General features: G+C 49.4%; 3 protein-coding genes across 3 annotated transcripts in view; 2 read left to right on the top strand and 1 right to left on the bottom strand.

Moving 5' to 3' along the window:
* The first annotated feature begins 3,384 nt into the window (after nt 1-3,384).
* Nucleotides 3,385-7,640, top strand: marchf3 (membrane associated ring-CH-type finger 3). Its single transcript, XM_084682511.1, has 4 exons — nt 3,385-3,563; nt 3,710-3,914; nt 5,843-6,049; nt 6,616-7,640. The coding sequence occupies exons 1-4, from the start codon at nt 3,385-3,387 to the stop codon at nt 6,772-6,774; spliced, it is 750 nt and encodes a 249-aa protein (XP_084538637.1). The 3' UTR covers nt 6,775-7,640.
* On the bottom strand, nt 7,355-12,884 carry lmnl3 (lamin L3). The gene is given in 14 exon segments (XM_084682510.1): nt 7,355-7,980; nt 8,690-8,757; nt 8,872-8,985; nt 9,081-9,200; nt 9,368-9,399; nt 9,402-9,474; nt 9,675-9,894; nt 10,118-10,338; nt 10,435-10,560; nt 11,202-11,372; nt 11,469-11,594; nt 11,762-11,918; nt 12,107-12,546; nt 12,749-12,884. Coding segments are annotated over 12 exon segments (1,788 nt in total). The 5' UTR covers nt 12,496-12,546; nt 12,749-12,884; the 3' UTR covers nt 7,355-7,980; nt 8,690-8,718.
* A 1,228-nt stretch (nt 12,885-14,112) lies between these two features.
* adamtsl3 (ADAMTS-like 3) overlaps nt 14,113-26,880 on the top strand; it is an 81,666-nt gene continuing 68,898 nt past the window's right edge. The window contains 3 exon segments of the mRNA XM_084682503.1: nt 14,113-14,306; nt 14,685-14,816; nt 21,294-21,413. Of these exon segments, the coding sequence (XP_084538629.1) occupies nt 14,748-14,816; nt 21,294-21,413 (189 nt within the window). The 5' untranslated portion in view covers nt 14,113-14,306; nt 14,685-14,747.

Raw genomic sequence — 26,880 nt, 5'->3', positions numbered from 1 at the left:
GGCAACCTTCTAATTGGTAGCCCGACTCCCTCACCGCTCAGCCATCTGACTCAGGGAACAGGGCACACTGACTGGAAAGGTTTCTTCTCTGGGCTGTGCTGGACGACTAATCTTCCCCCTGGTCTGGTTCTCCACTCAGGGTGGACCCCTGCTCTGCTCCTGGTCAGGGATAGGGCAGGAGAGAGAGCTGTCCTGGTCAGGGATAGGGCAGGAGAGGGAGCTGTCCTGGTCAGGGATAGGGCAGGAGAGAGAGCTGTCCTGGTCAGGGATAGGGCAGGAGAGGGAGCTGTCCTGGTCAGGGATAGGGCAGGAGAGGGAGCTGTCCTGGTCAGGGATAGGGCAGGAGAGGGAGCTGTCCTGGTCAGGGATAGGGCAGGAGAGGGAGCTGTCCTGGTCAGGGATAGGGCAGGAGAGGGAGCTGTCATGGTCAGGGATAGGGCAGGAGAGAGAGCTGTCCTGGTCAGGGATAGGGCAGGAGAGGGAGCTGTCCTGGTCAGGGATAGGGCAGGAGAGGGAGCTGTCCTGGTCAGGGATAGGGCAGGAGAAGGAGCTGTCCTGGTCAGGGATAGGGCAGGAGAGGGAGCTGTCCTCAGGAGAGGGAGTTGTTTTGGTCAGGGATACGGTAGGAGAGGGAGCTGTTCTGGTCAGGGATAGGGCAGGAGAGGGAGCTGTCCTCAGGAGAGGGAGCTGTCCTCAGGAGAGGGAGCTGTCCTCAGGAGAGGGATCTGTCCCGATCTGCATGTTCTTGTATTCTTTTAGTATGTGGAGGAACCCCAAGTGAGCACAGGGAGAACATGCAAAAGCCGGTTAAAACAGGGTCACATCACCTAATCATCACTTAATCATTACATAACCAGCACTAATATAGCAACCTGTGGCTGAGTTGAGTAGATATGATATAACAGCATGGTAACGTGTGGCTGTTGATTTAGTGCCACAGCCAATAACAGCATTGATACACAGATTTAAAGTTACTTGATCTTTCAAACACACATACACACACACACTCTTCATGTTTTGTACAATTTTTTTGTTTGTTTTCTAGCTGTTTTTAGGCAGTGCCCTGGCAGTCTGCTGGTAGTGTCCTGGTACTGAAGTCTCCTGTCAATGTCCTGGTAGTTCCCTGGCAGTCTGCTGGTAGTGTCCTGGTACTGAAGTCTCCTGTCAATGTCCTGGCAGTGTCCTGGCAGTGTCCTGGCGGTGTCCTGGCAGTGTCCTGGCAGTGTCCTGGCAGTGTCCTGGCAGTGTCCTGGCAGTGTCCTGGCAGTGTCCTGGTAGTGTCCTGGTGGTGTCCTGGTGGTGTCCTGGTGGTGTCCTGGTGGTGTCCTGGCGGTGTCCTGGCAGTGTCCTGGTAGTGTCCTGGTACTGAAGTCTCCTGTCAATGTCCTGGCAGTGTCCTGGCAGTGTCCTGGCGGTGTCCTGGCAGTGTCCTGGCAGTGTCCTGGCAGTGTCCTGGCAGTGTCCTGGCAGTGTCCTGGTAGTGTCCTGGTGGTGTCCTGGTGGTGTCCTGGTGGTGTCCTGGTGGTGTCCTGGCGGTGTCCTGGCAGTGTCCTGGTAGTGTCCTGGTAGTGTCCTGGCAGTGTCCTGGCAGTGTCCTGGCAGTGTCCTGGCAGTGTCCTGGTAGTGTCCTGGTGGTGTCCTGGTGGTGTCCTGGTGGTGTCCTGGCAGTGTCCTGGTAGTGTCCTGGTAGTGTCCTGGCAGTGTCCTGGTAGTGTCCTGGCAGTGTCCTGGCAGTGTCCTGGCAGTGTCCTGGCAGTGTCCTGGCAGTGTCCTGGCGGTGTCCTGGTGGTGTCCTGGCAGTGTCCTGGCAGTGTCCTGGCGGTGTCCTGGTGGTGTCCTGGCAGTGTCCTGGCAGTGTCCTGGCAGTGTCCTGGCAGTGTCCTGGCAGTGTCCTGGCAGTGTCCTGGTGGTGTCCTGGCAGTGTCCTGGTGGTGTCCTGGCAGTCTTTGATGTAGTGTCAGCAGGAGTACTCGAGCAGGGTGAATTAGCATACGTCTGGGCCAGTGAAAGGACCGTCCGCTGGCATTCTCTAACAGGATTAGGGGGTTCTAGTGAGGAGGTGCTCCTGGTCAAACTCACTGCGATGTGAAAGGGATTTCCATTAGTCTAGTCTGGGCCTGCTGTCCTTCTCCTAATCCCTCGCTGTTCTCGCAGCCGACCTTCAGCGGAGCTAATCTGCAGGAAACAGCGCAGGTCCTGAGAGGCGGAACTCTTACCGCAGACCAGCTCCTTTCTTCCTCTGATTCACACTCTTTCTCTCTCTCACACACACACACACATTCTCTCGCATCACACATCCTTTTCCATCATACACTCTCTCTCAAATCATACCCGCTCGCTCACACAAACTCCTTCTCACGGCATACACTCTCTCACATCATCATCACACACACTCGCTCACTCTCTTTCACACACGGAGGATTGAATGCAACGGAATAGGAAATCATACTTTGTATTGAGTGTTTGAACCATGAGGCTGGCAGCTCCCCACAGGGTAAGATGGGTCATTTACTATGGAAGGATCCTGTGTGTACTCTGCTAACTCTGCTGTGTCTGTGCAACTCTGTGATTGCTGTGCTTTCTTGTCTTTGTGTTTGTCAGATTGGGAAGGAGTGTTTTGAAAGAGGGTATGTGTGTGTGAGAGAGAGAGAGAGAGAGAGAGAGAGAGAGAGAGAGAGAGAGAGAGAGAGAGAGAGAGAGAGAGAGAGAGAGAGAGAGGGAGAGAGAGAGCGGCGGGAGGGAGAGAGAGAGGGAGAAATAGAGAGAAAGAGAGAGAGTGTTTTTGTTTACAGAACGTTTTCGTTTTCTGAACAGCAGGTTTGTTTACGGGTGATTAAATGCAAGCACGGCTGAGACGGTGGAGACAAAAGTCTAATTTAATTATCAGTATAGAACTTTTTGTCGGTTGTAGGTTTAATTTGGACCAAACAAAAAAAGGAATGCTACAATATACTAACTTCACTATACAGTGTTTTATTTACATAAGAGCACCTATTTATGGAAACCCTAACCTTAACCTTCTAAGCATACCTAAACAGGTAGACTTGAACCAAGGCTGGACGAAAGGAGGGAGGGAGAGAGGGAGAGAGGGAGAGAGGGAGGGAGGGGTGATCTTAAGGGAAGGGTGTGAGGGAGGAAGAGGGATTGAAGGCTACTTCACTGTTGACTCACCCTATGAGGACACATGAGGGTTGGTTGGTGATCACCACGCTGCTTTCCCAAGGGACTGTCTGGATGACATGAAAGCAGCAGACTGTTACCCAATCAGACCCATGCTCAGACAGACCCAGACAGACCCAGTCAAATGCTTCCAGGCCCCACCAGGCCTAGATTGACTCACTCTTTTCCTTGTGGTTGCAGGGTGGCTTCTCATAACCATGGTGAATGGCCCCTCATGTAAAAGCCATGGAGTCAGAACAGCCCCTGGGGCCGTGCATGGGCAGCCCTGTTAAGGAGATCAAATCTGTTCCTGAGGAGGGACAAGGGGAGGAGTCTTACACCTGCAAACAGGAAGTGCTGGACAGTCACAGTTACAGTCCTGGCATGGACCGCAGCACCGAGAGGTATGTTACTCAAACACACACACACATTCACTCACACACACACACTCACAGGTATAAATCTTTCAACGCCTACCTTTGCATGTCAACAAACTCGGCTATTGCTCTGTACTATCCTGACTCGTCTCTCTCGCTGTCTGGCGACGCAGCCTGAGCAGTGAGGAGGCGTTCTGCAGGATCTGCCACGACGGACGGCAGGCGGGCGAGCTGCTGTCCCCCTGCCAGTGTGCGGGCAGCCTGGCCATGGTGCACCGTGGCTGCCTGGAGCACTGGCTCACCACCTCCAACAGCAGCCAGTGCGAGCTCTGCCGTCACCAGTTTGCACTGGAACGCCTCCCAAAACCTCTCACAGAGGTAGGGCACACACACACACACACATTACACACACACAACGCGCATACACACGACTCGCACACACACACACATTTCGCACACACACACACACACAACTCGCATACACACAACTCGCACACACACACGTTTCGCACACACACACACACAACTCGCATACACACAACTCGCACACACACACACACACACACATTTCGCACACACACACACAACTCGCATACACACAACTCGCACACACACACACTTACATTTTCATTTAGTCATTTAGCTTAGCTTGGCTTTGCCACTCTAGGTATTTTCTCGTTTTCTCTCGTCTTGCCAGTATTTTTCCTCCAGCTTTCATGGGAGCTTAAAGACAGAGCATGAAGAGGGAACATTTACATTTAGTCATTTAGCAGACGCTCTTATCCAGAGCGACTGACAGTAAGTACAGGGACATTCCCCCCCCGAAGCAAGTAGGGTGAAGTGCCTTGCCCAAAGACACAACATCATTTGGCACTGCGGGGTATCGATCCAGCAACCTTCTGATACTTACTAGCCCGACTCCCTCAGCCATCTGACACACACACACACAACTCGCACACACGCACACAACTCTCACACAAATACTCATGCGTAAATGCACAGTTTAAATGCAAATGCAGGACAGCAGGACAATGCCCGGTGAGGAGGGTCCATCCTCACCTTTATGTTCCTCTACAAAGGAAGATAAATTGCCTATTTGTTGCTGATCAGCTGTTTGCTAAGTAGCTCCAGTTGTAACCTACAGTTAGGGACACCACCCAATGGAACACCTGGCTATTTGCAATTCCAATCTACAAGGATAATAAAATCGACCAAATACATACTGAATACACTACTAATCTTCCAGTTGCTTCATTCCATTCAAACTAAAGCAAAAACAACCGTATTTCGCACACCCAGACGATCTCACTAAAGGTTTCACACATGATGACGCTTTACACATCATCAGGGTTATTAGCCTCTACGGCTTCACCCGGGGCCTGGCTGCTGCCGTCCCTGAACAGCTCTTACCCGGAAAGCCACTTAGCCTGAGAACGAGATTAGATGCTGTTTCCTCGCAGAGCTGTGAGGACAGGAGGCCAGCCCCTGCTACCCCAGGAGGGACACCCAGTAATCTGCAGCTAACAACCACAAACTCTACAGGAAGACTCTGGGGACAGTGCACATCACGGGGAGCTCACACACACACACACACACACACACACTAGGGTTGCCACCCGTCCCGGTTTTCCCTGGGATTGTACTCTTTTTTTTGAACGACTTTTTAAAACGTCATTTGTAATTTCCTTCTACTGCTATGATTTTTTTTTTCCTGGCTATATTCAAACATTCACATTTTGTATGCCCCACCCCACCCCCCATGTCATTGTTGTCTAAGTGTTCGGTCTGAGTGTCCCGGTTTTTCACTTATCAAAGATGGCTGGCAACCCTAACACACACACACACACACACACACACACACACACACACACACAGGAGAGACCATTACAGGCGAGCTGGAGGATTAGGAAAGGAGAGAAAATAGCAGATAATCTGACAGATGAATGGATGTGTTAGCTACGTTGCAAGTGGGCTAGATCACCATTACGAGGATCAGGTTGCTACTCTCAGAAGGGATTTTGGCTGCGACAAAAATGTGGTGTTTGCCTTTTATGTGCCCTTTCAAACCTACACTATAAAAAATGCAAGTAAAACATTGTACAATACTATTCTCCCTCCCTCCCTCCCTCCCTCCCTCCCTCCCTCCCTCCCTCCCTCCCTCCCTCCCTCCCTCCCTCCCTCCCTCCCTCCCTCCCTCCCTCCCTCCCTCCCTCCCTCCCTCCCTCCCTCCCTCCCTCCCTCCCTCCCTCCCTCCCTCCCTCCCTCCCTCCCTCCCTCCCTCCCTCCCTCCCTCTCTCCCTCTCCAGTGGCTTTGCACTCCGTCTATGCAGCACCAGAGGAGGACCCTGTGTGGAGACTTGATCTGCTTCCTGTGCATTACTCCGTTGGCCAGCCTATCAGGATGGCTGTGTGTCCAGGGTGCCATGGACCTGTACTACAACAACAGAATGGAGGCTGTGGGTCTCCTGATCCTCACCATGGCTCTCTTCACCATATACTTCTTCTGGACCATGGTTAGTTCACCAGAGATAGCACATCCTTAAATCAAATAGTACTGATACTGATCTATGTATATATATATATATATATATTTTTTTTTTTCTCCAACCTTTCGAAATTTATTTTTCACATACAACCCAACACAAAAAAGTTGTTAGTTTTTAGAAACTTTTTTTTTCTCAATTTTTTTTTGTTGCCTTCTGCTTTGCTCCATGGTAGCTTCGTACACTAGCTTACGTTTGTTGTGCAAGATAGCCAGGAAATGAATGAAATATGTGCAAGGAGAAGACATAATATTGATCATGCCACCAAATACAAATTACAACTAAAGTAACAAGCCTGTCTTGAAAATGTAAGAAGTATAAAGTACAGATGTGTAAAAAAGTGAATGTAAAAAGTTGTCAGAAAAATTGTGAAGTTAAGTTCTGATACCAGAAAAATCTACTTGAGTACAGTAATAAAGTATTTGTACTTTGTTACCTCACCTCTCTGCAGTTCACACCCTGGACTGAGTTTGTAGCATTTAGATAAGTCTGGGCTCTGGCCAGTGTACCCATCACTTCTCCCTCCCTGCCCCTAGGTGTCGCTACGTTATCACATCCAGCTGTTCAGAACATGGAAACAGACTGACCAAAGAGTGAGGCTGCAGACCCCCAGGCCGGCATACGTACCCACCAACCATCGGACTCTGTCGCTTAACTTCCTCAGCAAGAATACCAGCAAGGAGACTGTAGTGTAGCTGGAATGCTGCTGGCCCAGACTCCAGAAAGTGAAGGAGAGAATAAAATGGAAAGGAGCTTTTTCCACTCTCCACGACCCAAAGAGAAGGCTACGACAGAGGAGACAGTGGTGTATTTCCATTGGGACTAACCCCTGTATCGACACCTTTATAAAAAAAAAAAAACTTGACTGGATTACCTTGGACCTGTCTGAGGTTCAAACTTTTTGGGATAAAGAATTTCACAGGAAAATACTTATAGACAAACGCCTTTTGGAGAAACGTACAGAAAATCAATTTTTCTGAAGATTGTATCTTGTAATTGGGTCTAGATCCGGCTGGGTCTAGCTAGGTCCTGCTGGATCTGGGTGTGGCAGACATATTGGATGGGGGTGTTAGGTAATGGAAACTGCTGATGTGAAAATGAAGGAAAAAAAGCATTGTGACGATCCTGCAGTTCTGTTTAAGTTCTGCTTGTTTCAAAATATCATCAGTTATCTGGGTGTTCCAGAAACTTTGGTTCCATAATCCATTTGGGGATGAACTGTCATTGGGAGAGTTCATACGAATACTGTACCTAACCACAGAATCAACACTCATGCTAGACAAAAAAACTTTATTGAAATCAAACATAGTAACGTATCCATCTTCAACATTGAGGCTATGGCATATGGTCCATCTACATGACAGGCTGTGCAAATATAAATAAAGCCCCAGTGTGCACATCCCCTGCTTTAGTCTCCCCAACAATAAGCCTTCAGTCTCCTTGAACTAAAATGAATATAAACCATCTTGTCCACGTAGAAGCAAAACAGGAAGTGCTACCAAAGCCTCCAGCAAACCTTCAGGCGATGAAATATTGTTAAATTAAAAGACTGAGCGCGTAACTTGCCTGATTCTTCATTCTCTGTTCCAGTGTTGTGCCAGTGCTAACCCTTACAAGAGCAAGTAGGAGAATAATGTATGTACCATTCCATCCTACACCATAGTGTCATGAAACCAGACAGGACTGGAGTTGAAGAGCTCGTTGGTGGCATCTCTAACAAACAGTCACAGGGCTCTCTGGGCTCTCTGGGGTTGCTGGGAGACAGAGGGAGGCAGGATCAGTGGGCGGCGGTCAGACCTGGCGTTCCCATTTCTGAAGTGAGGGGGCGATAGAGGACGGGGGCTTGCAGACGGATGAGGTCACATGACAGCACAGCTAGGATCATCAGTTCTCACCTGACCCTAGGACAGACAACAACACAGTCACAGTCTGGGAGATAATACACGCACACACACACACACAAAGCAGTCACTGCTGGTCATGCAGGGAGAAAGCATGAGGAACACAGCCAAGACAGACAATACATGCCATTCATGTCGAGAGCACCACCTATAACTAAACAATCTAGAGCTGCATCATACTAGCATTAGCATGTACAGTTGCAGGGTTCCAGCTGCATCATGCTAGCATTAGCATGTAGATCTGTAGGGTTCAGATGCATCATACTAGCATTAGCATGTAGATCTGCAGGGTTCAGCTGCATCATACTAGCATTAGCATGTAGATCTGCAGGGTTCGGATGCATCATACTAGCATTAGCATGTAGATCTGCAGGGTTCAGATGCATCACACTAGTATTAGCATGTAGATCTGCAGGGTTCGGATGCATCATACTAGCATTAGCATGTAGATCTGCAGGGTTCAGCTGCATCATACTAGCATTAGCATGTAGATCTGCAGGATTCAGATGCATCACACTAGTATTAGCATGTAGATCTGCAGGGTTCAGATGCATCACACTAGCATTAGCATGTAGATCTGCAGGGTTCAGCTGCATCACACTAGTATTAGCATGTAGATCTGCAGGGTTCAGATGCATCACACTAGCATTAGCATGTAGATCTGCAGGGTTCAGATGCATAGGGAGTGTGTCCACAGTCCTCTCCTCACCTACAGGCCGTCTGGCTGCTCTCAGACACTCAAGACAACAAACAACATTTCTTTTTTCTTCTCTTTGGCTTTTGACACGGACAGAGAGAGGAGACAACAGGGTCAAACTCAGGCATGTGTTGTGGCAAACGTCTTGCTGAACGGTGTGTGCGATATGCGTGATATGAGACGGGTGTTTTCACCTGTCTTCTGAGGTGGTGAATGTCACTGCCCGTCACATACTCCTCATCGAAGTCCACGTTGAAGTCCTCCTCCACCCTCCCCTGCACACACACCAGCCTGCGCTCCGCTGTCTCCTATTGGACAACATCCACAGGGTGGCAGCCAATGAACATCAGACCAGTCAGTGGCTGACAACCTATCAGTGAGAGGTGCTCTGTCGGACCTTTACCTCGTTGTTGGAGTTGAGCAAACACACCCTGACATCAGAGACTGGGCCCCAGCTCATGTGATCCCTAAGAACCAGGTCACTGGGGGGGTTAGCTTCCACACCCGCCTCTGCGGCCCAGATCTAACACACAAAACACAGTTTGAGACGCTCAGTCCTAGCTAGCTAGCTTGGATGGTGCTAGTTAGCTAGTGCTAGTTTGAGACGCTAGTTAGCTAGTGCTAGTTTGTTAGTGCTAGCTAGTGCAAGTTCAGTTATAGACAGACCTGATTAGTTTATGTGGTACTCACGGTGAGGGTCTGCCCTCCTCCCAGCACGTAGGCTGGGGGAGCTGGAAGGAGATCTCTGGAGAGTCTGGGTGGCTCCTCCTCACCACCCAGCCCCCTAGTGGCTGCTCCTGAAATTACAAGGGAGATCCCTAACCTCAGTTACATAGCCTCTTTAGAAGAATCTGTTACGGTTGTAAATAATATTATAGATTCAAAGCGGCAACAGTTCAAACTGGAAATGGGATTCATTTGAAGTGAATGAATTCTGTGGATGCATGTTCATCTCAACCAACAGTGTACGTATTCTACTATGCAAGTCCTTCCATACTGTGTCCGAATTGTTCTTCAGCACGACATAGCTTCCATCCAGATCGATCTCGGCCACAGTCACATGTCCATGCGCCGTTGCATTCTGGGATACTTTATAAGCAGGTGAGCTCCCTGATGGGCCTTCGTGTTTACGTTTCTTCCCCTTCAGCTTCCGGGCGCCGTGCAAGTGTGTGCGTGACACAGTCGCGTGCTGGGAGGGGCTTGGAGACAGGTGCAGTCTGATTGGAGGACACACAAAATAGAATGATAACGTGCACCCAATCAGTACAGAGAAATGCTCTCAGGACAACGCTGACGAACATGTTGATTTACAACATCGGGGATTGTATAAAGTATTGTTGTATAGAGACCAGAGACACTTTGGTTGTGTACAAGTGTGTGTGTGTGTGTGCGAGCATGTGTGTGTGTGTGTGTGTGTGTGTGTGCGAGCGTGTGTTCTACCTCTGCTCCTCCCCCTCCAGCATCTTCCTGTAGGCGTTGATCTCCATGTCCAGGGCCAGCTTGACATCCAGCAGGTTCTCGTAGTCCTCCAGCTGGCTCTGCATCTGCTCCCTCATGGTGGCCATCTCCTGGTCCTTCTGGCTCAGCCTCTGATGCCCCAACTCACGCTCCCGGTCAACCGTCCTCTCCAGCTCACACACACGGCTCTCCAGGGCCCCGTTCTACACACACACACGAAAACATGTTTGTGTAACAGAGGGACACAAACAGACCGCAGTAGTACAGGACCAGAGTGAGGCAAACAGGCGCTTCACTACCTGTTTCTGAAAGTGAATGAGCTGGGAAGTCAACGTGTCGATCCTCAGTTTGGTTCCTACGAGCTCTTCTCTGGTGGAGGACGCCACATCGCCGTTCTTCACTGCGCTCTGCTTGGCGTTCTCTAGCTGTCGCACACAAGAACACACGATCAACGCTGGTCGACCAACCCGCTGAGGAGCGAACTTCAGCTTAGGAGGATCGGTGGATGACTGGAGGACGGCGTCGTGGAGATACCTTTCTCAGTGGGATAAAGCACTCTCTCGTCAGCATTCCACCTCTTTTCTCTCCATCTACCGCCTCCTGCAATCCCTCTCTCTCTGCTCCTTCATCTACCATCTCACATAATCCTCCTCTCTCCAGCACCTCTCCTCTGTTTACCAGATCTTGCCCTTCCTCTCTCCTCTCCATACATCCCTCTCCTTCCTCTCCTACCACCTTGAGATCCAGCACAATGATGCAGTCTAACACTGTCCTGCACAAGATCCTGGCTTCTCTAACGCAGAGATTCATCTGAGAAACACATACACACTTATCAGTCCATACAGTCACACAGATTCGGTTAAGCCATTACTTCCACACGCACTTCATAATCTTGTGTACACATTGTTTGGTCTATACAGTCACATTCAATTATCCTACTTGTACACACACACACAAGCAACAACAACAGCCTCCACCGATTGGAAGTGGCAGTATGAGGATAGTCAAGTCAATGTCATCTATACAGCACATATAAAAGCAAACATGATAGGTTAGCCAGACTCACCTTGGCATTGTAGGTTTTCTCCAGTTCCTCCTTATACTGCTGTATTTGTCCCTCGTGTTCTTGCCGTAGTTGTTGCATGGCCTCAGACAGTTTGCTCTCAAACTCCCTCTGCCTCCCGGAGTCCACCTCCATCATGCGACTCTCATGCCTGCTTCGGACTTCCTCCACCTCCTACGAACACAGACACACAAGTTACCAGAAAATCTCCATTGTGTGTGTGTGTGTGTGTGTGTGTGAAAATGTTGTGGTGTATGTATGGAGTTTGACCTGTTCACGGATGTGTTTTTGGAAGTTGAGTTGTTCTCTGACAGTTTGCAGCTGGTTCTCCACATCCACCCTCCTCAACATCTCAGTGTTCAGCTGGGTCTTCGTGTCCAGCAGGGAAGACTCCAACTGAACACACACACACACACACACACACACACACACACACACACACACACACACACACACACACACACACACACACAGTAAAGCAATTAAGTATACGCCTTGTTTTAGAATCCATCTTCTTCCACATACATGCTTGATTCAACTGAAACCTCCAAGTTGGTCCTTACACTGGCCAGATGGGACCTGTGCTCGGACAGATCCTTCTCCAGTCTCCTGTTCTCCACCAGCAGGTTGGCACACTCTGCATCTTTAGAGTTCAGGGCCGTCTCCAGGTTCCTCCACTGAGACACTGCACTGCCCAGATCACACTCCTTCTTCTGGTTCCTGGAGAGAAGAATCAGTACGTCATCTCCACGCTATGGTCATCACCTGATTTAGCATCAACTTCTACTGTATGCGCGTTATTATACGCTAACTATTAGCTAGGTCTAAGGCAGGCCTGGCAGAACCTTTACCATCCTATTAAGACACACTATGATAGGTAGCTTAGGTGAAAAAGGCCTGTTTTGTACCTGGCTTGTAGTTTGCGGTGGTCTTCTACAAGATGACTGTAATCAATTTGCAGCCTGGCCCTCTCGCTCGCCAGCGCATCCAGGCTCATCCTGACATCGGCCAACTCCTCCTCATACAGCCGACGGACGTTGCCCATCTCCCGGTTCTTAGACTCCTCTTTCTCCTCCAACAGTAGCAGCATGGATGACTTGTCATTTTCCAGTTGACGGACGCGCTCTATGTATGCAGCAAGTCGGTCGTTGAGATGGCTGAGCTCTTCCTTCTCCTGGACCCGGGACAGGCGGGTAGGGCTGATGCCGCTCGGTGACGAAGTGCCGGTGTTTCGTCTGGCGGTGGAGCGAGTTGAGCGGCTAGTGGAGGTTGCGGGAGTGGAGGCGGGAGAGGCCATTGGTGGTGGCGGTGTGGAGCTCCACCTGTTATTTCTCGTGTGAATTGGAATCTACGTAAAGAACAACGAAATGGGTTTCGATGATTTACCACGGACTGTTACTATCCAGTAGAATACATAAATCAAGGTAACTAGGTTTTCAATCAACATGCGGTATGTCGACAGAGCCTGCACAACATTTAAACAAACTGAAATAAAACGCGATGCAATTCATTTGACTATAATTAGGAGTCAATGACGGAAACTAACCTACCAGATAACTTTCGCTGACTCCTGATAAGTTTCTCGCAGTGGCTTAAGGATTGTGAAAAGCAAAACAGTGCAGACCACCAAGGCCATAGGCTGGGTAGAAGAGATGACTGGCCAAAACTCTGCGGGTGATGTCACCATCACAAGACCACGCGCTTTTGGATTTAAAGTGAACGTTTACGTCTTACGCCGATAAGCTTAACTGAACCTGCTTTGAGTTGACGACTTATTGTGTACGATAATATTATCCCGTGGAGAACACATTCCGTTTGTTGTTTTTTTAAATAGTTGTCTTGGATCAGTGACGGTATTTCGAGTTGTTTGCTTCATTCGACAGCAGAGGGAGACAGATATCCACAATTGGAAACAGGAACCAGTAGTTGGACTTGACTGGATACTCCGGTTAAAATCTGCGATAGCTCAGAGAAATCAGGCCTGTTTTAGATGGATCTGACTGTCGGTTCTTGGTGCATAGCCTACAGTGGAACAGGCCAAGGCAGGACGGTAGACTATCTTCCGAATTTGAAAAATAGTCTAGAGCATCAGCAGATTAGTTAGTATTCAACCTGCCTGCCCAGCGGTACACCCCCAGCATCTGGTTACCAGGGCTCAGTAAATTGAGTAGGAGGAAGATACAAAGAGCGCTGGAGGCAGTGAGAGGCTGTGGAACCAAGCAGGTTTCGACTGCACTTGTTAATCGAAGTAAAAAAGCTCCCTCCGTCTGTGCCAGCTTCTATTCCTCACCTCATAATAAAGGGCAAGTTGTGCCCCCCCCCCCCCCCCCCCCCCGGCACACGAGCACAGCCTTTGATGTTCCTCTCAGGAGGGCTTGGCGAGGGACAGCTATCATGCACCCTCCAGAGAGAAGGACTGTATTACAGCCAGGTGAGTGATACACACTGACAGGAACCATAGAATATCTGGAGACTACGGTATCAGCCTCAGGGCTCATAAAAGTTTTTAAAATATTTGGTGTTGCCCTTTCATTCAGTGGTTCAGAGCTTATATAGGATATCAGCTTCACACGGAATATGAACTTGTTTGGATTTGCTGGAATCTTATCAATGTATGCTGCACAGCTGAAAAGTGATCTAAAACAACAAAAACAAAATGGTTAAATATTCGACCACTCATCAGTAAATGAAATAATCTAACTGGTAACAGCATTAATGATGAGGATGATAACCGTTATTGATGATGATAATGGAGACTACTCAGATTTTGAAATTGACAGATCAGTCTGAAGCCTGAAACCTGTATTCAAATCCACGTTGGCTATGGGACGGGGGCGGCGGCAGAGGTCTTGCATGCGCAGCACAACTCCCGTCGCTTCGTTCTTTAGCACCGTTGCGCCACACTGAGAGGAGATACCGACTTTATTGCAGCTCGCGTGCAGTGGCGCGTAATACCATACTGTACTCAGATATATAATTTGATGGATCTCATCTGGATCGCTCAACAGATTGTTAGTTATTGGCAGCGAGTTTTGAGTGCTGGGAGATATTAAGCTTGCTATCAGCTTTAGGACACCAGTACAAATGTGGATATCCACATGAGCGAAGGTAAGATTTAATCAGGTCTTACTGCTACGGTGACCAAATATGAGAGAAATATGACGCGTTTATGATCTCTTATGTCGGCATTCAATCCCAGTGATTGTACAGTTGTTGCTCAGTTTTGATAACTTACGAGCCTAATGTACTGCGTGAAGGGGCTGTGACACTTGGGGAGTTGGGAAGCATAATCCATCGGATGTGACGAGGAATTCAGACTAGTGGCGTAGATTTCTGTCACAGGTGGTTTTGCACCGGACGACGGCTCACCATTGATACGTATCGGTCACTGCTCATTACAGAAAAGGAAACATATCCCTGACGGCTGACGTTTATTTAGAAGCTTGTTATTTTGCACCAGTTGACGGCATCTCTCCCTCTCCCTAGACTGAAGAAAACCACGGCGGCCTCAGGACGTCCAGGGATTTGAACCCCGGGGCCAAGATAAAGATGAATCGGTTCCTGCTCCAGGTCTTTGGGACTGGCGTTGCTCTCTGTCTGCTCTCTACAAGTGCCATGGTAGGCTTCTGCAGTCTGAAAGGATGGAATAAATGGTGCAGGAATCTCATTACCTCAGTAAATTCAAATCATTCAAATGCTCTAGAAACTTGGATTTGACTATTCATGGTTTAATGGAAATAGCCCCAGTAGTTTAAAATATTGCATATACTCTAAAAAATACCCACAGTCATTGTAGTGATGTTGGCAGACCTTCCTGTTTGGGCTGAATTGAATGTCACCTGTCTTTGAGGCTGCACCCTCTATGTAGCCCTATGGCTGATAAATATAGCGGCACTAGCATTGTATCGCATCTGAGTGTAATGGAAGATCTCTGAGACGGTAGATAGCAGGCTAATCCCTACTGTCTGCTGAGGAGCAGGTGTAAAGGAAGATGTGCTGAACTCAGCCCCTCAGGGAGGAGGGCTTGCTGTAGGACAGGTGCTGCTTGAGAACATGTCCTGGTGTTGTCTTAAGGCATGCTGGCTAAAACATGGTGCTTATGAGTAGGTTCTTCTCCTCAGCTCTGCTCTTCTCTTTCTCTTTCCCTTTCTCCTTCCCTTTCTCCTTCTCCTTCTCTTTCTCTTTCTCCTTCTCCTTCTCCTTCTCCTTCTCTTTCTCTTTTTCCTTCTCTTTCTCTTTCTCTTTTTCTTTCTCTTTCTCCTTCCCCTTCTCCCTCCCTCCCTCCCTCCCTCCCTCCCTCCCTCCCTCCCTCCCTCCCTCCCTCCCTCCCTCCCTCCCTCCCTCCCTCCCTCCCTCCCTCCCTCCCTCCCTCCCTCCCTCCCTCCCTCCCTCCCCCATCTCCTTCTCCCTCTCATCTCCTTCTCCCTCTCCTCTCCTCTGCTCTCCTCTGCTCTGCTCTCCTCTCCTCTCCTGTCCTCGTCTCGTCTCTTCTCTCCAAGGTCTGTTTAACAAAGCCTAAATGATTTGTCCATCTTGTTTCAATCCTGCCGTGATTTATGTCCATGTGTGCTGTACATGTGGGGCCCTTAGAGGGGATGTAAGTTAGAAGAGTGAAAGCCACCAGTGTCAGATAGACAGGTGTTTCTGCTTCCCAGCACCACATTCATCTGCACTTCTAATCAGACCCTGACTGTGGTGCTTAACCTGCCATTGACCATGGCCCTCATAGCCCCTCCCTCCCTCTCTCTCTCACCCTCCCTCTCTTTAATACCCCCTCCAGCACAAAACACACCTGACATTTTCTTTCTCGTCCCAATCCCACACCTGCCAAAGGCTATGAACAGTCACACCTGTGGTTAAGCCCCTTTCTGTGTACAGTGGAACAGAGGTTTGTTCTTTCGGTGCTGTATGTGTGTACAAGAGAGAGATAGACAGACAGAAAGAGAGAGAGAGAGAGAGAGAGAGAGAGAGAGAGAGAGAGAGAGAGAGAGAGAGAGAGAGAGAGAGCAGAGAGAAAATGGGGACATGGTGTAAGAGGGCATAACACGATGAGTGCTTTAGCAGATTTTTTTTATTTTTTATTTGCAATTCTGTAGAGCTTAATAAATCTGCCTCATGGTTGGCCTGGGTCCTCCTACAGCACTTTATTCCCACCAATCGTATCCAGCTTTCAGTGCATCTGTCCACTAGTGCGTTAACAGAGACAGCAACCTGCTGAACTTCCCCACATCTAGTAAACTTCCTGATTCCACCAGCTACTGTGGTCGTAGGCGGCTGTAAACCCTGCATCCGAGGGAGACTACACGGAGACACAGCCAGCCCAGACCCTCCGCTCTCTCTCTCTCTCGCTCCTGCAAAGGGGACGGCAGCGTGCCTCTCTGTGGTGTTTGACAAGCTGCTCGTGCTTGATCTCGTTCGGTATGTGTTCTGGTGAGGTAAGCCGAGCTGATCAGGAATGTTTGGGGCACTGTGGATAATGTCTCGTCAGTCAGGGCACATGAGATTGAAGATCCTGATTGGCTGGGGAGGATTATGACAAGCAGATGTGGGATTAGAATCACGCTAGACTGGCTTCCACTACCGGGGGGGGGGGGGGGGGGGGTTTTCTAGAGGTGCTGCTCGATTTAGAGCTCTCGTTTTGCCCACCTCGTCTGTTTCTCTCTCTTTCCCTACCCAATATCCTTTCTCTCTCTCCTCTCATTTATAGTATGTCCCTCCAGGGGGGCAGAGCAGGGTGCTTAGGGTTGGGGAGGTGTGTGTGTGAGTTGGGGGCAGGGGGGGGGCACAGTAGCCAGGGTGTGTTTAAACAGCTGTCCCTAGACACAGGCTGAAAGATGACAGGATGTGAGTGGCTCCGGGAAGGTCCTCCGGGGTATAGAAACAGGAAATGGACTGATGTAGGTAGAAACAGGAAGTGCACTGTTGTACTGTAGGTGGGGTGCAACCATCTCTGGTTGTGTCAGATAATGGTGCTAAGGCAACATCTGTTCCCAAATGCCACAATCACTCCATTCTCTCTTTCACGATAAAGCCTCTAAAAAACAGATGTATTTTTTACCCTGAATGTATAAACATCCGTATCAAATGGTAGTATTGTCTCGTATTTTTGGAGGGAGATGAACCCGGGTGGTGACGATAATGGCTCAGCAGGGTAGATGTTCCCCTATATCCCAGGATGCATCTCTCTGTGTCAACATCTCTCAGGCCAGAGGAAGCCTGCTGATCAGGACTATTAGTCCATTACAGAAACATCACAGAGACCAGCGAGTCGACCCCCCCCCCCCCCCTCTGTGGTGCTGGCTGTTATCTGAGGGTTATATCAGGGTTGGGGTCAGCGTGTGAATGGGCCCCCCACTCCACTTCCCGGGGCCTGGGTGTGTTTGTCCTCCATCTTTCACTCCAACGTGCGGACTGAGTGCGTTGCGTTCAGTGCCGGGGTTGGATCGGTGGGCGGAGTTCCCTGTGAACTTTCACAGATTTGAATCCATTAGATCCTGGCTGCCGATAGCAGCGGAGCCGAGCTCTCAGTGTCAATCACTCCCCTGACCTAAGACAGCAGGGGCTCCAAGGAACTCCAGACTCAGGGGAGGAACCATTTAGATACGAATCAGGAGTCATGGAAGTTTGCCCATGTGGCAGGCGAGGGAGCCGATTTAGCCTTGCGTGTTATCAACGATGTCATTATTTATTCACAGTTTGGCCTGTGTTTATTATTCAGTAGTGGATTCATTACAGCTGGAATGTAGTTATCTTTTCACGTCTTTCTGGTGAATTTAGTTTCTGTAGTTTATTATTATTCAAGGCCGGACTCTCCCAGCCACCTCTCTGTTTCCTTCCTGACCAGGAACAAGAGCTGTTTCATGTGTGGGTTTATTAAGTTTCATTTTGCTCTTTACATTTGGTATTAACTTGTTAACCTGTAGAGTCTCCTGGCTGCCCTCCAGTCCCCTTGTAGGGGTTTACATGTCCTGAAGGAACAGCTCATATACAGCTGCTTGTAATTGCAATGTTACAGATAAAGCCCCTGAATCAATCTAACACGTGAACGTGTTTCTTCGGGAACGGGGCGGCCCATGGAGAATAGCAAACTAATGTTCAAATAAGATCTAATGTGCCACATGTGGAGGAGGGTGACTGGGAGAGGCGCGGTGAGGCTCAGCAGCGCTGCGCTGGGTGCTGTACTGGATGCCTGTCTCTTGTCTGACTGGAAAGGCCCCGGATGATTGGTGGTGGGCTGGTCATTGTCAGAGAAGGTGTCGCTGACCGCGTCAAGCTCGGGTCGATGTCGGCTTCTTCCTCTGGAGGTGAGAGATGTGAAGAGACACACCTCTAGTTCTGCTCACCTTCTCACCCCCCTCAGCATGCTGTGATCCTCAGCCTGAGCTTGTGGGTGTGTATGTTTCGGGTCAGTGTGTGTGTGTGTGTGTGTGTGTGTGTGTGTGTTGGTTCAGTGTGTGAATACTGGTCCATGTGTGTGAGAGAGAGTCAAAGAGAGTTCCGATGGCGTGGGTCAGGGGATGTGATTGAGAGCAAAAGAAAGACAATTGAAGTAGAGAGAGTTGAGGGACAGAGAGAGAGTTGAGAGAGGTAGAAAGAGAGTTCAGGCAGAGAGAGATTGAGGGAGAGAGATTGAGGGAGAGAGACAGTTGAGGGCCAAAGAGTTGAGATGGAGAGAGGGAGAGAGAGTTGAGAGAGAGAGTGAAAGGAGAAGAACAGGTCAGTGGGGCCTGAAAGGCTCTTTCATAGACATAGACAGTGTGGCCATTCACTTTTCTCTCCTCTCCTCTACTTTCCCCTCCTCTCCTCTACTCACCTTTCTGACACCAACAGCACAGACAACCTCTCCCTCATTGGACAACACTCTCCATTTAACCTCTGGAAGCCTGCAATGTTCGTGTGGTGATTGAAAGAGGAAATGGTCTTTTCGAAACCGAGAAAGCAGCAATGCCGACAGCCTCCGGACCCTCATCTCCTCTCAGCCTCCAGACCCTCATCTCCTCTCAGCCTCCAGACCCTCATCTCCTCTCAGCCTCCAGACCCTCATCTCCTCTCAGCCTCCAGACCCTCATCTCCTCTCAGCCTCCAGACCCTCATCTCCTCTCAGCCTCCAGACCCTCATCTCCTCTTCAGCCTCCAGACCCTCATCTCCTCTCAGCCTCCAGACCCTCATCTCCTCTCAGCCTCCAGGCCATCTGCTCCTCCTCAGCCTCAGCATGTCTAAACAGCAGAGCCCAGAAAAGATGCTCCCGCAAGCCACTGGGTGGCTGGAGCCAAACACACTCCTGTGTAGAGTGTCTCTCTAGGGTGCTTGAATCTCTCTCCAGACCTCTAGCTGACAATCAGACAGCTGATAAGTGCCTCTTCTCCTCAAGTGGTTGTTAATTGAGTCAGGAAGTGCGCTCTGTTTATTTGAATTGGGAGCATATGGATGTGAATGCAGATAAGTGAACAAACTCTCTCCTCGCATATACATGCCCCTCCCCCTTTCTTAGCTCTCCATAAAACATACGACCCAACTAATACTGCATGTTTATGTTGTGATGTATTTTATCAACAGAATGTCTAACTGTATACCTGAGTCAGAGAATAACCTTCAAGGGGATCCTCCCTACTTTTGAATGATTCATTTATCCTTGATCCCTAACCCCCCCCCCCCCCACCTCCTGCAGCAGGATCGTTGAGGAGCTCCGGGGAGGTGTCCTCGTAGTGGCCCCGGCCCTTTGATGTGTTCATTAGAGACACGAGCAGCTGCTGTGAAAGACACCATCTTGGCTCGTACACACACACACACACGCACACACACACACACACACACGCACACACACACACACACACACGCACACGCACACGCACACACACACACACGCACACACTCATTAGCAGGACAAGGGACCTGCACCTGTGTGTTATCCGTACGATATTAAATATGAGTGTTTGGGCTGTGTGACGGCAGTGTTTATTTAGCTTCTTCATGTTCAGACTTCTGGGGTTTGGGTGTCGCGGCTCCAGCAGATGGAGGTGAGTTTAGTGGTCTCTGGTGTGGACTGGTGGGGCCGAGGGTCACACATGGGCTCTGTTTAGTCTGGCTGAAGGTACCGCTGGGTCAGGTGAGAGTGTGTATGTATGTGTGTGTGTGTGTAGGTGTGTGTGTATGTGTGTGCCTGGAGAAGAGATCAGTGGAAGATCACTTGGGAACCTTGCTCATGAGCTGGTGTCTCCCATGCCACACACAAGCAGACACACACACACACACACACACACACACATACAGGCACATACATAGACACACACTAGTCTAATACATTACGGCTTGCCTTTCGTAGAGACCGCTCTGATTTCTTCCATAGCAAGCTGATAATCCTGACCTGTCAGGGGTGGGATGTCCCTGATGTGTGTGTGTGTGTGTGTGTGTGTGTGTGTGTGTGTCTGCGTGTTTGCTGGTGAGTCAGGAGGGGCTGAATGTCACTGATGAAAGCTTGTGGGTCCTTGGGGAGACAGCCAGAGCTGAGTTTTTGTGTCTGGCTCTAAGTGCTTCTAAAAGCCTTAGACACCACTCAGAGTATTCCTGGTCCTGGGTCAGTCCTCCTTCTCTTCACACACACCAATGCCTTCATTAGGGAGTGATAGGTGCTTTCTAAATCTTTCCACATCCCCAGAACTCTGATAGACACGCTAATCTAGTCCCTGGCAGACTCCGAGAAGGCTGGTTTGTGTCCTTGAGTGACTGGCCCATGTCTGGTGTTGTTGTTCAGCTCAGATTATGAGTTAATTCATCCTCATTGGAGAAGTAGTGGCAGTTGTTTAAAAAAGTGTAAAAGAAACAAAACTAACTCAATGTCTTGTAAATCAATACACAGCTCACCCATTGGGATTGTTTGCGAAAATCTGTCTGCACAAAAATAAGTCTGTTACCCAGAATGTAGAATCCAAGGGTAGCTTTCCTCTCCATATCTATACCCTGTTATGGAGGTTTGTGGGACTAGCCTTAAGCACCAGATACCTGGATCAGGGTGTGAACACAGAAGCATTGTTGTGTTGCTTTGCAAGCCTCCATCCAGCCTCATCCCTGGTCCTGTGTGTGTCCTGGCTTCCCAGGGGGAAGAAAGCCCGTCCCAGAGGGCCGTGTTCCTGCCAGAATTTGCCCTCTCACCACAGGGAAGCTTTCTAGAAGACAGCACTGGAGAGCAGTTCCTCACCTACAGATATGATGATCTGGTGAGTACACACACACACACACACACACACACACACACACACACAACACACACACACACACACACACACACACAGACACTCAGACACTCACACACACACACACACACACACACATCCACACACACACAGCCACACACACATCCACACACATCCACACATCCACATCCACACACACACACACAGAGACTCAGACACTCACACACACACACACACATCCACACACACACATCCACACACACACATCCACATCCACATCCACACACACACATCCACATCCACACACACACATCCACATCCACACACACATCCACATCCACACACACACATCCACATCCACACACACACATCCACACACACACATCCACACACACACAGAGACTCAGACACTCACACACACACATCCACATCCACACACACACATCCACATCCACACACACACAGATCCACACACACACACGTACACACGCACATATTATAGGTGGTATACCACATACCATATGTCAGCAACTGTACCTAACAGAGTCCAGACAAGGCGATACTGCTGTTAGTGAGGTTCACTGATGCTCAGTTCTTTGTGGAGTGAATTACTTTCGATCAACACAGTATCTTGTTGTGCATTCAGAGCAATCTGCTATATTTACCCAGGCCCACCACACAAAACCTCTCTCTTTCACTGTTTCTCACTCTGTTTTTCTTTACCCCCTCTACCACATTCACAGCAGTGGTCTCTCCACAGTACACCTCTCTCTCTCTCATTACCTGTTTCTTTCACGCATGTACACACACACAGAAACACACACACACACACACACACACACACACACACAAGGAAACACATGTACACACACACACACACCTCTCAGAATAGGTCTGGAACAGTGAGTGGCGTGTGGGATTGAGAGAAACTAATGTGGTGTTTTGGGGGTTTTGGACAATAAATGAAAACCAGCTGACATGTCGAGAGAGCAACAATTTATAAGGTTTAGAAAAACAACTTTTATGCACTGTACTGTACGTGAGACAAAGTATTGGGTTGAATCACACACAATACAACCATTCTTCTCTCTGCATCTTCTGAATTATGGAAGAAAAAAAAAATTGGTTTGATTCAATAATGCTGTACACTGCAGCTGAGTGATCCACCTGGCACCTGCCTATAGCTAATAGGCTCCAGTTTGAGGCAGGAGCCACATAAATCACATTAAAAGTCAAGTACATCTTGTTTTGAAATCCCCTCAGCTGACAAATATCATACAAATGATCCTTAACCAAATGCAGAAACATGTTTGGATGATTACGTTACAGATTCAAAACCAAGATCTGCCAGGAACCTCAAAGTTATTTTGCAGCGCTGGGGTCTAGAACATTGTATTTTTCAAGGACAAAACGGAGAATAGAATTGTCTTGGAGCATGGCTCGTTGAATAGCGATGAAAGATGATGTTATATTTGTCTGTGAATTTCAGAAATGCAGTAAAAAGTCTGAGAGTGTGCTGGTTGAAGAACGAAGGTAGGAATGGGACAAAATGTCTGTACCATCTTTATAAGAACACAGGAATGGAGGTCTCACGTTAAACACTTTCACTAGGAACCCTTCTCCAGAGATGGGCCCTCATGAAACGCATCACAGGCCTCTCAATGACTTCAGCAGAACTGCGTTGAATTTGGAGTCAGTTCATTTGTGTGTAATTATGTCTGTATTGCAAAGCATGCTTTCCACACTCAGTAGACTTTGTTGCAGTCACTTAGTCGTGTACCCCCTTACTACACTGCAAGAAGGGTGCTAGAGAGAACCGTTTATAGTAGAAGAATCCTGTAGTCTGGTAGTAGACCCTGGGGAAGGAGCTGGTACTCGGGTAGTCTACCCTGGAGATGAGCTGGTAGCCTGGTAGTCTACCCTGGAGATGAGCTGGTAGCCTGGTAGTCTACCCTGGAGATGAGCTGGTAGCCTGGTAGTCTACCCTGGAGATGAGCTGGTAGCCTGGTAGTCTACCCTGGGGAAGGAATCGGTAGCCTAGTAATCTAAAAAGCTGTTCCCACCATATATCTCCCCTCAGCCCATCCTCTCCGATGTCCAGCATGAGGCGTGTCTGGGAGGAGGTTCCGAGCTGTGATTTAAGACAGTGATGTGTTTGACTCTTGTTGTGGGTTTCCTGCTCTACTGGATACGTGCCTAAAACCTCGAGGAAGTGGATGAGAAGAATGTGTAGCTAAGCCAGACACTGTCTGGCCTCTGGGATCCTGTCCAGATGGCACAGGAGCAGCACAGTGGGAACATCAGGGCTCCCAGGTTCAAGTCCTCCATGGTTGTCTGGCTCAGTCCTGGGCACTAACCACAGTGTGTGGTTAGTGCCCAGGGAGTGGGAGGCCGGTTGTACACTTGATCCTGAAATGGGAACGTTCCAGAGATCAGGACCCCTCAATGCTCCAGGCACGCTGATGGCGCTGCCACTGGGAAGGAAGGAATCTTGTAAAAACCGAGCAGGAGTTTGGGGGTGGGGGGGTGGGGGTTTGGGGGTTTGGGGGGATGGGGGGCTGGAGCTGAGTGGCTGGTGCTGGGGTTTGGGGTCTGGGTCTGGGGCTGGTGGCTGGTGGCTGGTGGCTGGTGGCTGGTGGCTGGTGGCTGGTGGCTGGTGGCTGGGGCTGGCACTGGCACTGGCACTGGCACTGGCACTGGCACTGGCACTGGCACTGGCACTGGGCTTGGGCCTGTGGCCTGGGCCTGTGGCTGGTGGCTGGCACTGGGCCTGGGGCTGGGGCTGGGGCTGGGGCTGGTGGCTGGCACTGGGCCTGGGGCTGGGGCTGGGGCTGGGTGAGATGGGGGGATTCAGCAGGGGCTCTCTGGTTTGTTCTTGCAGAGGCCTGTAGAGTCAGAGCTCCACAGCTCTGAGACCAGCTCTGTTCCTGGAGATGACAGAGGTCTTTCTCTGTCCCAGGAATAGACCATGACCAAGGCTCCAGGCACGTCTGCATGTCTGACTAAGTCTGACTAAGACACAGCTCCTCACTGTTGTAAACAGTCTCTCCCCACTCTCTCACCCTCTCTCTCCCCACTCTCTCACCCTCTCTCTCTCACCCTCTCTCTCCCTACTCTCTCTCACCCTCTGTTTCCTTCCCCCCTCTCTCACTCAATATTTCTCTGTCCCACTTTCTATATCTCTCTTCCAATGGCTCTCTCACTTTCTCTCTCTATCTGGCACCCCCGCTGTTTCTTTCTCACTTAGACACTAACTTAGTCTCTTAGTGTCTGTTTTATCTTCTTGGTGATGGCTGATCGACATATCCACAGTCAGTGGCCCAGTTTCCCCTTCAACATGTTCAAGACACTCTCGTCCGCGGCTCCTCAACAAGGCCAGACCAGACAGACCTGAAACACTCCATTTGAATCAGATTGCAATGTTAAAATACATTGGCATGTGGGGAGTTAGTGCAATAACTAAACTCAGAAAAAGAAAACCCTCTTCAAACACATGATTGTATTTATACTGCATGAGCCTGCCAATGTAATACCACTGCTGGCCATTTTTAAGAACCAAGTTATTTGTTTGGGGAATATGTCGAAGTCGTAATGTTGAACCGGTGAGTTACACTTGGAGGCTAGTGTTTCTGTGAGTCTCTGAGGTCTTGCTACAAAAGGAGCCCCCTGCTACAGAAAGACATAAATCTACCTCCTCCTATCTGGAGTTCCTATTCAGCAAGGCTGTGCACTGTACTCCTTTTTCTCTCTGTCTCCTCTCTCTCTCTCTCTCTCTGTCTCTCTCTCTGTCTGTCTCTCTCTCTCTCTCTCTCTCTCTCTCTCTCTCTCTCTCTCTCTCTCTCTCTCTCTCTCTCTCTCTCTATCTCCCTCTCTCTCTTTCTCTCTCTCTCTCTCTCTCTCTCTGCTTTTCAGCTATCTCTGTATCTACCTAAGGAGATGGGCTCGTACTGGGATGGAGAAGCATCTGTGTGTGTGTGTGTGTGTGTGTATGTGTGTGGGATGCTCAGTGGCATTGCTGTGCTTGTGCATGCTGCCCCACTGCTGCCATATTGATTTATGGTGATGACATTACAACCTCACACGGGCAGACGAGCACCAATCCATTCGATTGGATTTACTGTGTGTGTGTTGTCAGCATTTTATCAGGCTTTTTAATTCCTTCTAACGCACCCAGATGTCTCCATCGGGATGACTAATGTGACCTGGTCCAACTGATGCTGAAGTTAAAGTGTTTATTAATGACAAGGATTTCTGTACCTGGACATAATTACCATCTATACGCCTCTCTGTCTCCAATACGAGTGCTCTGTTCTACAGTCTACATGTACCTTCTGCTGAACCACACAATGTCCAAGGATCTGTTAGGGCTCTATAAAAGGGCACAGATTTTCATAGCGCTGTCATAGCAACAAGCCTTGGGCAACTGGAATGCTGATGTAACGTAGTTGATCCCTCCCTAGCGCCCACTAGCTGCTCCTCCTCTGTCAGTCAATCATGGCAAACACTGCTCACTTAGTCAGTCGCTCTCAGACTGGAGGAGGTCTGGAGGAGTAGGCCAGGCAGAATACAGTAGAACAGGTAGAGTACTGTAGACCAGAGGAGGACATGGTAGAGTACTGTAGACCAGAGGAGGACATGGTAGAGGAGGTAGGAGGAGGGAGGGGCTGGTAGAGGAGGTGGTAGATGAGATGGGAGGGGCTGGTAGGGGAGGTGGGAAGGCCTGGTAGGGCAGGTAGGGCAGGTAGGGGAGGTAGGGCAGGTAGGGCAGATATGAGCTGGTAGGAGGTGGAATGAGGTGGAAGGCCTGGTAGCTTCCTGGAGTGCATGAGCGGGTCCCCGACATCCCAGCAATCACCCTGAAAGGCCCTTCCTGGACGATGGTAATGCACAGAGTTCAGAGCGGTTCACTTCTCTGCTGTCAGAAATATGACCCTGCTTTACTGGTGCTGTAGCTTATTTTGTTGTACTGGGAGATGTTTGTTTCTCTGCTCCTCCTCAATGGCCCTGCTCTCTCTACCTTTCTTTCTTTCCTCCCACCCATTCTCTCTCTCTCATACAACATTTATACAGCAGTTCTTCAAAGGCCCACCAGCAGGGATGCAGAGCTCACAGTAGTCTTGATAACAGAACAGTTTCACACCTCCGCCAGAAAGTCATAAGCTGTTCCTCTTCTCTACTGTTGTTGTGACCTGGTTTCTGAAGGTGTATTTTCTTGTGTCCTGGTTTCTGAAGGCAAATCGTCTTGAAAGTTCAGTTGATAGAGGCACCAAGTGTTCCTGAGAGCCATTACTCCTAGCTCTGAAACTACCTCCTAATTCCTACTCGAGCTCCTAGTTCCTAGCTCATAGCTCTTGGCTCCTGACTCCTACTCTAACTCCCAGCTCTTACTGTAGCTCCTAGGTCCTAGGCCTTGGCTTCTAGTTCCTGGCTCCCATAGCTCTGAGAACAGCTGTGTCCCAGCCCTCTGGGCGGTCTCCACTGCCTCGGAGTC

The sequence above is a fragment of the Hypomesus nipponensis genome, chromosome 19, assembly GCF_054491055.1.
Source record: "Hypomesus nipponensis isolate SF chromosome 19, ASM5449105v1, whole genome shotgun sequence".
In the NCBI taxonomy this organism is placed as follows: Eukaryota; Metazoa; Chordata; class Actinopteri; order Osmeriformes; family Osmeridae; genus Hypomesus; species Hypomesus nipponensis.
The sequence above is the reverse complement of the archived record's forward strand: the minus strand, read 5'-3'. Positions and strand labels throughout refer to the sequence as shown.